This window comes from Eublepharis macularius, chromosome 4 (genome assembly GCF_028583425.1).
Source record: "Eublepharis macularius isolate TG4126 chromosome 4, MPM_Emac_v1.0, whole genome shotgun sequence".
Lineage (NCBI taxonomy): Eukaryota > Metazoa > Chordata > Lepidosauria > Squamata > Eublepharidae > Eublepharis > Eublepharis macularius.
This window is the reverse complement of record NC_072793.1, coordinates 7,420,497-7,432,603: the sequence shown is the minus strand read 5'-3', so window position 1 is coordinate 7,432,603 and position 12,107 is coordinate 7,420,497. Positions and strand designations below refer to the sequence as shown.

Genomic DNA, 12,107 nt, shown 5'->3' with positions numbered 1-12,107 from the left:
CAAGCAGCACATGGGCAGAAATGTTGTTGTTGTTGTTTATTTCTCATTGAGATCCAAGGTGGATTACATACGGCAAGTGACCACAATATAATCAATAGCTAGGACATTCACAGAGCAAAAATACACTATGTTCAGCAGTTAGGACGTTCAATGAAAATGGGTACAATAGGGTATGATAGCCGTAGATTTGAAAACTAGCATACACGAAACATTTCTGAATTAAAGCATAAGTAAACATGACATCTTTAGCAATGCTGAACCACCAGGTAGGTGCGTATCTACATCAGCAAACAGTACCCAGGAGCCTAGTCTATAGAGCCTGTCCCTTACCAAGGCATTTCTTTAAGCTGTTTCTTATGACATAGACCTATAATCTGAGTAGAAAGCCCTCCTGAATAATTCAGTCTTAAATAGTTTACAGAAAGCTAGGAGAGTGGGAACTTCCTCAGGCAGGCCATTTCACAAGGTGGGGGCTGCCATAGAGAAAGCACATGTGCAGGCAGCTGTTTATTTAGCCCAACTGCAGGATGGTAGCTGCAGATGGCCCTGACCAGATGATGTTGTGGGTTAAATCTAAACTAGACAATTGGAAGTTTCTGTGTGAACTCAAAATCTACATAGAATGAAGCTGGATGTGCAAGAAAAGAAGTTCACAACAAATAAAATCCTAAATATACAACATGAATTATTTCTAAAATGTTCACACTTCACTTCAGCCATGAACTCACAAGGTGGCATTAAGCAAACTGTTGTTTTTTGGCCCTATCCCCTGCTGGACTGATCTTGGAGGATTATGTTAAGACACGATGAGATAATTTTTGTGAAGTACTTAGAGTACTAAGAAAGCACTGTGCTTGGTGGTGGTGGTGGCTATTTGGCCAAACGTACCCAAATTCCTTTGTGTGTTCACCTGCTGACAGCAGTCACTCTTTGGATACATTTTAGGTCAGCAAAGCTGCCTGTATTCTCACAAGTCAGACCTTGATGAGGCTGCTGAGATCCAGAGAGGCAGCAGCTGCTGTTGATGTGAAAACCTGGCCAACCATCATTGACACAGGTAACAGAACCAACCTCGTTCCCAAGAAAGGACTAGTTTTGAAAAAGATATGGCTGGGAACCAACTTTGATATTTTGTCTGGAAAACTGTGCTGCATTATATAGGGTTGGATCCTGTGATTTTATTGTGCAATCTTCTCCCAGTGCATGCGTATAGCCTTTTTACATGCACTTACAGAATTGTGTCTGTTTGGGACACACATGGGCCAAGCTAGCTATTATGTTTCCTAGAAAAGGAAAGAGGCTAAGGCGGTTCAGATCATACGCTTTCTTTTAGAACAAAATGGACAGTGTAAAGAAGAGCAGAGAGAGAGAGAGAAAATAAATTTTTAAAAACCAAGCAGTTGGTCAGCAGAGTATCATATACACCCAGAGGTGCCTAGTACACCATCTGGTTGTATGTAAAGATACCTCAGGGGGGTGAAGTGGTGTAGTCTAAGGGGGAATAAAAGGAAGGATATAAAATATATTTTGCCTCTTGACAAGAAGGGGGAAATCACATGTTCATCTACGGTCTTCCTGTGCAGTCCCACATGGGACTGCGCACGCGCAGGCCTGCCGATACCGGAGATTTTAATAGCTAAACACCACCAGGGGGCGCTCCCGCCTCTCAGCGCGCATGCGCGGCCGCTTTCCCGCCGAAACGGACCTTAAGAGGCGGAGCGCCCCTCACATACCCTCAGTTTTCTCTTTCGCCGCCGATCATTGAGGTTTACAGCTTTCTTCGTTCGCAATGTCTGAGAAGGCCTTGTTTAAGCGTTGCGAGACCTGCAATCGTAAGATGACAAGGTCGGATGGCCATTCCATTTGCTTATATTGCCTTGGGGAAACTCACAACACTCAGGCGTGCAAGCATTGCCGCGCGTTTACCTCCAAGGCCAGGGCGGAACGGACGGATCGTTTGCATGCTTTTCTCTGGCAGCGTGCGATGTCGGTCGAGGACCCTCCACCGAAGTCTTCGTCTGCTCCGTCTGTGTCCTCTCGTCCTCCTGTAACGTCGGGTTCCAAGACTCCTCGTTCTCAACCGTCTCCGAGTCGCTCGGAGTCGAGGTCCGAGAGGATCCCTTCGGGTCGGAGTTTGTCGGAACCGACCGCTTCGGTTCCGAGACATCTAGCAAGTCGACCTCCTTCGATCTCGTCGGCTGTCTTGGCTTCACCTGCTCGTGGAGCCCATAGAAGTTCGACTCCGTCGGTTCCGAGGTCGACTCCTCCAACTCAGACCACCTCTACGGTTCCGATGACTTCGGATCCTTCTGTGAGATCGAAGGCCGTTCCTGAAAAGAAAAAGAAAAAGCATAAGCATTCCAGTAAGCATGATAAGGCAGTGTTGGAAGGCTTACTCACCTCTTCCCCGTCGGTTCCGGTCGACTCCGCTCCTGTCCAAGTGGAGCAGCAGGCAGAGGCGAGTGATCGTCCGCAGTCCAAGACTCCTCCGGACCGGGTGGCTCAGGAGGACGACGTCATTCTCCTCGAGAAGCCTCTTACCCCTTCAGGTCGGGCCCGATCGGCCTCGTACGAATCGGATTCTATTCGGTCGGTTCGGAGTCGACAGAGTCGGTCTACCCGTCACTCTAGCTGTCGGACCCCACCACGGTCCTATCGGAGCCGATCCAGGGAGAGTCGACGCCGGGATGATCCTGTCCCTCGTTACTTTAGTAGAGAGAGTTCATACTACTCTGACCGGCATTATAGAGGTGCTTCGTTGTCTCCCTCATTTCGAGTCGGTTCCGATGTTGGCTATGACCCGTCCCGCCTTCCGTCGGATCGGGTCTCTCCACGACCCCGGGCCCGTTACAGTGTTTCTCCTCTGTCGGAGTCACCTGAAAAGGAGATTGGGCCATCTGATGAGGCCTCGCCCACTGATGATTTTCGGGCCTACAACGAGTTGCTCCAAAGAATGGCGAAAGCCTTGGACCTTGAAGTGACTTCCACTGAATCTAAATTTACTGATAAGATATTGCAACATATCTATTCGGGTTCTACTCCCTCGATTGCCTTTCCCCTTATTGAGGGGTTTGCTGATCTATGGAAGAAACTGCAGTCTCGACCTGCGTCGGCTACCGCCACTAATCGAAAAGTGGAGAGCTTGTACAGAACCAAAGATGATGCTCATCCGTTCCTGGCCGTTCACCCTCCTCCATCTTCACTTGTCACCGAGGAGATGCAAGCTCGGCCTCGCCAGGGCTCGCTATCGGCTCCAACTGACAAGGATAGTAGAAAGATCGATGCCTTGGGTAGGAAGTTGTATACTTCAGCTACGTTTGGCATCAAAGTGGCGAATTATGCCGCAATGATGGCGGCCTATCAGCTGTTTTTATGGAAGAAGGTGGCATCTTTTCTTCCTAAGCTTCCCGAAGATCAGCGCACTCTGCTTCGGGTCATTCAGGAGGAGGCTGTTCGCCTATCCAGACACCAAATTAATGTTGGGAGAAGTATGGCTGACACTGCGTCTAGATCACTTCTCTCCTCGGTGGTACTGCGCAGGTACGCATGGCTTCGCACGACCGCCCTGCCAGTTGAGACAAGGAACAGGGTTGAGGACCTGCCGTTCGAGGGCACCCACTCTGTTTTCGGAGAAAACTGACGAGTTCCTCTCTAAGAAGAGGACCGACCGTCTGACAGCCCGCTCGTATGGGGTTCTACACCAGCCGTCGCAGCAGCCTTCTCGCCCATACTATCGCTCCTTCCAGCGTGGCAGACAACACCGCTATCAGCCCTATCAAGGGTATGCTTACCAGCAGCGCAGGAGCTACCAGAGCCCACAATCTGCCTTTCCCAGACGGAGGCAGGGCCAACGTCCCAAGCCTGGTTCCCAACAGCATCAGGCCAAGGACCAGGACCAATTGCATAAGCAATTCTGACAATCACAGGGACCTGACCCCACATTTGGGGACAGGCTTACTGCTTTTTTGGATGCCTGGTGTTCAATTTGTTCCGATGTTTGGGTTTTGTCTATTATCCAGTTTGGTTATAAAGTTGAATTTCTTGGTTTACCTTACCTACGTCTCCCTGTGTTTTCTTCTGACCCCCCTCGTTCAGAGATCCTGGGAGAGCTCTCAGCCCTATTGCAGAAAGGGGCTATAGAGGAGGTTCCGGTTGCTTCAGCTGGTTTGGGATTCTATTCCAACCTGTTTTTAGTGGAGAAGAAGGATGGTGGGCTTCGGCCTATCCTGGATCTTAGGGGTTTGAATAAATTTATACGAGTTCGTAAATTCAAAATGGTTACTTTACAGATGGTTTTGACCTTGTTGCCCCAACAGTCGTGGTTTGCAGTCCTGGATCTGAAGGATGCGTATTTTCATATTTCAATTTTCCCTGAACACAGGAAGTTTTTACGATTTGTCTATGGTCAACGTGTTTTTCAATACAATGTTTTACCCTTTGGGTTGGCCACTGCACCTAGGGTGTTCACCAAGTGTGTGGCAGTGGTGGTGGCTCATTTACGCCTCCAGGGCTGCCAGATCTTTCCTTATCTGGATGACTGGCTCTTGGTTGGTGATTCTGCTGACTCTGTGTCTAATCAGGTGTATCTCACCTTAAATTTATGTTTACGCCTGGGTCTTTTTGTTAATCAGAAGAAGTCCAAGTTGACCCCTGTGCGCTCCATCCAATTTATTGGAGTGGTTTTGGATGGTATTCGGGATGCAGGCTTCTTGCCTTCAGAGCGTGCTGCGAAAATTAAGAGGCTTATTTCGACCCTTCAGAGGTGTCGTTTCCAATCTGTTCGCTTTATCCAGACCCTTTTGGGTTGCATGGCTTCTACTACGGCTGTGGTTCCGCTGGCCAGGTTATTTATGCGACCCTTCCAATTGTGGTTCAATTCAGTATTCTCACCGGCCCGTGATTCTCAAAATAGGAGGCTTTCCGTCCCTAGAGGGGTGCTGTCCTCCCTGGAGTGGTGGCTGGATGATGCTAATTTATTTAAAGGGATGGAGTTTGGTTTTCACCAAACTCATCTGTCAGTTACTTCAGATGCTTCCCTTTTCGGTTGGGGGGCTCACTGTGCTGGCCTTTATGCCCATGGGTTATGGTCTGACTCTGAACGTGAGGAACATATTAATGTTCTTGAGTTACGGGCAATTTTATATGCATTGATCTCCTTTACAGATGTCGTGCGGAACAAGTCCGTTCAGGTCCTGACAGACAACACGACGGCGATGTTTTACATCAACAAGCAAGGTGGCACGGCGTCTGTGGCTCTCTGCACAGAGGCGATGAGACTCTGGAAGTGGGCCATAGATCATGCTGTCTGGCTGCATGCAGTTCACATCCCGGGGGTGCAGAATTCCATGGCGGACCACCTGAGCAGACTCCACAGGGAAAACTACGAGTGGTCCCTCCAGGACAAGTATCTCGCCCCTATCTTCTCGGAATGGGGGACTCCAGAGTTGGACCTTTTTGCGACTGTGGAGAATCGCAAGGTCCTAGCTTATTGTTCCAGAGGAGGAGTAGGCCCAGAATCAAGTGGGGACGCGTTTCAGTTAAGTTGGTCAAGTCCCCTGTGTTATGCCTTTCCTCCGTTCCCGCTTCTGGCACGGGTCCTCAGCAAGATCCAGAGGGACAGGGCATCCGTCATCCTGGTGACCCCGTATTGGCCGAGGCAACCCTGGTTTCACTCCCTTCTGAGTCTACAGACTCAATCGATCCGTCTCCTGGTGGTTCCCGATCTCCTGACCTGCGGGGGGGTTCTTCACCACGACATCAGGAGACTCAGACTCACAGCGTGGTTGATCAGGCCGGGGTTGCCTTCTCCGAGGCTGTGACTAATGTTCTCTTAAATGCTAGACGTTTGTCTACCAGGCAGTCTTATGCCCTTAAGTGGGACAAATTTTCTGTGTGGTGTAGTCGCAGGGGTTTGGATCCTTTTGAGTCCACCCTTTCTGAGATTTTGGACTTTTTGTGGGAGGTGAAACAGGAGGGTTTGGCCAACTCCTCAGTCAAGGTTTATCTGGCAGCCATCTCTGCTTTTCACCCTCCGGTGGATAGAAAATCTGTTTTTTCCCACTATTCTGCCAAATTATTTTTGCGGGGATTGAATAATTTGTTTCCCCCTGTGCGGGCTTTGGTCCCTCAGTGGTCGTTGCCCCTGGTTCTGACTCGTTTGATGTCTAAGCCGTTTGAACCCTTGGCTTCCTGTCCACTTCGTTTTTTGTCCATGAAAGTGGCCTTTTTGGTTGCGGCTACTTCAGCCAGGAGGGTTGGGGAGCTAGCAGCGTTATCTTGTGAGCCCCCTTATTTGAAATTTCACCCTGAGAAGGTCATTCTTTGTACAAAGGTCGAGTTTTTACCTAAAGTAGTATCCCGTTTTCATTTATCTCAGGAATTGGTTCTGCCGGTTTTCTTTCCGACTCCGGCTTCTGAGGCAGAGGCAGCCCTTCATTCTTTGGATGTTCGCAGGGCCATTTTATTTTATTTAGATAGGGTAAAACCGTTTAGGATTGACTCTAATTTGTTTGTTTGTTTTGCTGGACCGAAGAAGGGTAACCGGGCTTCGGCTCAGACTATCTCTAGATGGGTGGTCCAGGCTATACTGACCTGTTATTCTGCTGCTAACTTACCTTGTCCTTTGGAAGTGCATGCCCACTCCACCAGGTCCCAGGCGTCGTCAGCGGCTCTCTTCAGGGGTGTTCCACTCCAGGACATCTGCAGGGCGGCGACGTGGGCCTCGGCGGATACCTTTGTGAAGCATTATGCGCTGGACATCCTAGATAGAAAGGAGACAGCGGTGGGCACAGCTGTTCTGCACTCCATCTTTGAGTGATGCTTTGGCGTCACCTCCACCCAGGTATTTAGCTTTGGAATCTTCCCATGTGGGACTGCACAGGAAGACCGTAGATGAAAAACAGGTTTTACTTACCATAACTGTTGTTCATCTAGGTCTTCCGTGCAGGCACACATGCCCTCCCTCCTTCCCCGCTAACTCTCTTGGTACTTACCTTGCAGGGGGCGGCGAAAGAGGAACTGAGGGTATGTGAGGGGCGCTCCGCCTCTTAAGGTCCGTTTCGGCAGGAAAGCGGCCGCGCATGCGCGCTGAGAGGTGGGAGCGCCCCCTGGTGGTGTTTAGCTATTAAAATCTCCGGTATCGGCAGGCCTGCGCGTGCGCAGTCCCATGTGTGCCTGCACGGAAGACCTAGATGAACAACAGTTACGGTAAGTAAAACCTGTTTTTCTGGTGTTCCTTGAAGACTGTAGTCAAGAGACAGTCCTTAGGGAAGACAGAGTGTCTGCTCTTGGTTCTCAAGGGTGCCCAAATCCAAATTGCTAGGCAAAAGAGCCCTTTTTATCTCATTGGTCTGGTGGACCACTGGGCTTTGAATTTGGGATTGGAAGATGCCATTTATCATAAAGGCACCAGGAACTGCTGAGAGTCTGCCTTGGTGTGGAGGAACTTGATTGAGTTAAAATGAACAGACAAGGACTAGCTTGGGCAATGATTAGATTAACTTCATCAATGTCCTTTTTCCCGGTTGACTGAAAATGCCTGCTTTCATTTGAGGTGAAGTTGATTAAACCACTGCGGGATGGGGTGGGGTGGGAGGAGCAGCATTCACAAATATTGGCCGGGTGGGGTTAAAGTAATTAAAAGGCATCCAAGATGGAGCCCTTGATATTGGTGCCCCAAGGCTCTTCATAGTTGAGCCACCATATTATTTTGTATGGTATGGTTAATCTCAAGCCTTTCAGTGGCAGAGAATATACTCCAAAAGGGGATGGTGGGAGGCTGTTGGCTGTTTTCCCTTGCCTGGTACATTGGAGGTACAGGACTGCAATGGTGGAGGCCTCCTGGGTCACTCATCCGGGGGGCGGGGCGGGGGCGGTATTCTACGCAACAGCGTTCTTCTGCTAAAGTTGGATTCTATAAGTCCTTCTACAAAGTTTCCATCCAGCAGAGGAAGACTTGGTTCAATGAAGAAAGACTTTCTCCATCAGAATAAATCTAGAGGAGTTTTCCGTATTAGTCTGTAGTAGCAAAATAGAAAAGAGTCCAGTAGCACCTTAAGGTTCTTAGATGACATTTTCATCATTTGGACCCATGAGAAGGAAGCCCTTGAGAGATTTCCTCAGGACTTCAACAACTTCCACCCTACTATCAACCTGAGCCTGGACCACTCTACACAACAGGTACACTTCCTGGACACCATTGTACAGCTACACAATGGACAGATAAATACCACCTTATACCGGAAACCCATCGACTGATACTCATATCTACGTGCCTCCAGCTACCACGCTAAACATACCACTCGGTCAATTGTCTACAGCCAAACCTTACGTTACAATTGTATCTGCTCCAATGCTCTTGAGTGGACTTTACAACAAGCATTTTTGGGGCTAGAGTACCCACCAAATGAAGTGAGGAAACAAATTGACAGGGCCAGACTAGTACACAGAAGCAGCCTGCTCCAGGACAAACCTAAAGGAACTAACAACAGAATACCACTGGTTGTCACCTATAGCTCCCAGCTCAAACCCATCCAACGTATCATCAGTGATCTACAACCCATCCTGGAAAACAATGCCTCTCTCTCACAAGCCGGTGGAAGACCTCTCCTTGCCTACAGACAGCCCCCCAACCTTAAATGACTTCTCACCTACAACCATGAATCAGCTAGCAGATTCACCATCACAGGTACCAGGCCCTGCAGCAAACCCAGATGCCAACTCTGCCCTCATATTTACCCAGGAAATACAATTACAGGCCCCAATGGCGTCAACTACACTATCTCTGGCTCTTACTGCTGCTCTTCCTCCAACGTGATATATGCCCTCATGCCAACAATGTCCACCTGCTCTGTACATTGGACAAACCAGCCAACCTCTGTGCAAAAGAATAAATGGACACAAATCTGACATTAAAAATGGCAACATCCAGAAACCAGTGGGAGAACACTTCAGTCTACCAGGACATTCCATCAAGGACTTTAAGGTCACTATAGTTCAACAGAAACCTTTCAAAAACAAAATCCAAAGCAGTCTTGAGAGGACAAATAACATCGCTAACGTCACAAATAAATAAGACTAAAAATTCACTTAAACGTGAAATAATAGGTAAAATTCAAACTCTTGAACAATTACATAAAGAAAGGGGAGGAAAAGAATTTATCGGCAACTTCTCCATGAATGTAAAATGCTGGAAATGATGGAAACAGATAAGATACAAAAAAACCCTTTTATTTTTAAGACAAAAATACTGGATTAGAACCCCAAGAACACTTTGCAATATCTCTTGGAAAATAAAAGCCACAAGAATGGTGCATTCAATACAAAATTTTAAAGGCCAGATCCTTACAAAATCAAAGGAAATAGCACAAACATTTAAAGTATTCCATTCAAAGCTATATACAACCAATTCACAGAATATAAAAGAAATGGAAAGATTTTTGCATGACCAAGTAACTACAAAATTATCAGAAGAGCATAGACAAATAATGGAGAATCCTATTACTGTACAAGAAGTTAAGGATGCTATACAGAAATCGAAGAACAATAAGGCAGCTGGACCAGATGGCCTTCCTTCTGAGTTTTATAAAAGTTATTTAGACATCTATTGCTGATGTATGTAATTGCATTTTAGAAGCGGGCAAATTACCAACCTCATGGTCAGCAGCCACAATAACAGTAATTCCGAAGCAAGGGAAAAATTTAACCAAACCAGGCTCATATAGACCAATTTCCCTTTTGAACGTAGATTATAAAATATTTACATTGATCCTAGCCCAGAGACTTAATTTGTTCATAGAAAACTACATAAAAAAAGATCAAGTAGGATTTATACCCAAACAAGACCTTACGGATAACCTTTATAAGACATTAAATATAATTAAATATAATGTCTTACTCCAAACAAAATCAAATTGAAGCCCTTATCCTTTCTCTGGATGTAGAGAAGGCGTTTGATTAGTTGGAAATTACATATTTAAAAGCATTGTTGCAGCTCATGAATTTTGGGAATAAGTTCTTAAAGGCAATAGACTCTATATGTTTGCAACCTTGGGCCAAGATAAGCACAAATAGGGTAACATCAGAAGTCTTTACTCTCACTAGAGGTGCAAGACAAGGCTGCCCATTGTCTCCAATCTTATTTGCACTGGCCTTAGAACCATTGGCTGAAACAATCCGATCAAATCAAAAAACCAACGGGATAACAATAGGAGATAGCACCTACAAGATCAGCTTATTTGCAGATGATATGCTGCTATATATCTCGCATCCTTTCACGTCTCTACAAGAATTACAAAAAATACTAAAATCTTTTGGTCAGATAGCAGGATTGAAAATAAACCATTCAAAATCACTAATCTTACCATTACACATTACTGATCAAGATCAAATTAAACAGAACTTTAAATTTCAGTGGGCAGCAACGCATATACCATATTTAGGTACATTTATTCCACATAATCTAAACAAATTAATCAAATTTAATCATTTTCAAAAAATAAAAGAAGTAAAAGAGGCTATAGACAAATGGAACAAGGCTAATCTAACCTGATATGAAAGATACCATATAATAAAATCTTTCATACTACCCAAATTCATTTTTCTTTTCAGAGCGCTTCCTATTGATATTCCCCTAAAGCTATTAAGAAAATGGCAATCCATTCTAAATAATTTCCTATGGCAGTATAAACGTCCAAGAATAACCTTTTCTACGATTAAAATGAAAAAATACCTTGGAGGTTATAACTACCTGGATATCATATTATATTATGAAGCAATAAAGTTGTCTAATGTAATACACATATTAAAAAGCAAAATAAAACCTGACTGGATCAGGGCTTTTTTTCAGCTGGAACGCGGTGGAACGGAGTTCCAGAACCTCTTGAAAATGGTCACACGGTTGGTGGCCCTGTCCCCTGATCTCCAGACAGAGGGGAGTTTAGATTGCCCTCACGCCACTGGAGCAGAATAACCTCAAAGATTTCACCATTATGCTGGAAAAAATGTGGCAAAACAGGCACATTCGCGCATTGTTGGTGGCAATGCAAATACATAGAATCATTTTGGAAACAAGTACTACACCATATTGCTCTAATAACAAACTTCACAATACCATTCAAACCAGAACTTATCTTTTTAGATTTATGGCATGAACACTCTTTACCACAGCTCTTTACCACAGATAAGACAAGATATGCTCTCAACACTCCCAACAGCAGCTAAAACATCTATTGCTTCTTGTTGGAAATCTCTATACCCACCTGATATAAATACATGGTATAATAAAATATGGGAGTGTATGGCAATGGAAAAAATAACAAACATAATACAACACTCAACTGATTATGCCAAATTGATAAATTTTACAGGAAAATGGCAACCTTCTCTAGACTATCTTGCTACTAAAGAGGTACAGGGTGCAATAACCCCATATCAGAAATTTTTGAAATGCAATAAACTCTGATGCAATAAAACTTTGTCATATGGATGTGAACTACTATTTAAACTCTGAATACTCTAGTCCCACAATGATAAAAGAATATAAATTTTTATAAATATTTAAAATAAGAAAAGAAGAAAAATAACACAATGATGCAACACCTATGCTGTTTATGTATGATGTTTATCATATATTGTTGAACTCTGTTGAACTATGCTTGTTATTGTATATATGTTTAATAAACTTTTATACAAAAACAAAATCCAACGGGAAGCTGCTGAATTGGAATTCATATGTAAATTTGACTCAGTCAGACTTGGATTGAATAGTGACTATGAGAGACTATCAGAAGTAACTGATTTCATTAACAGTAGCAAACGGATCCCATTATCAGAAGCTACTGATTGCATCTACTCCCCCCTCCCCTCACAACCTATATATATCTGACCAGTTTCTTCATACCCTCCATGCGTCTGACGAAGAAAACTGTGGTTCTCGAAAGCTTATGCTACAGTATAATTGGTTAGTCTTAAAGGTGCTACTGGACTCTTTTCTATTTTCCATCAGAATAAGTCATTCTCCATTGGAAGGCTTTCTCCGTAGAAGGAGAGTCACAGGATCCAGCATTTCAGTATCTCCTTTTTGCTTTATTTTTCAAAGAAACTCATTT

At 45.1% G+C, this 12,107-nt stretch overlaps 1 protein-coding gene across 1 annotated transcript in view; it reads left to right on the top strand.

Moving 5' to 3' along the window:
* Window positions 1-12,107, top strand: part of DIP2B (disco interacting protein 2 homolog B) — a 250,778-nt gene that overhangs the window by 219,489 nt on the left and 19,182 nt on the right. Inside the window, exon 28 of the mRNA XM_054975565.1 lies at window positions 946-1,057. Coding sequence (XP_054831540.1) covers window positions 946-1,057 — 112 coding nt within the window. The remainder of the gene's footprint in view (window positions 1-945; window positions 1,058-12,107) is intronic.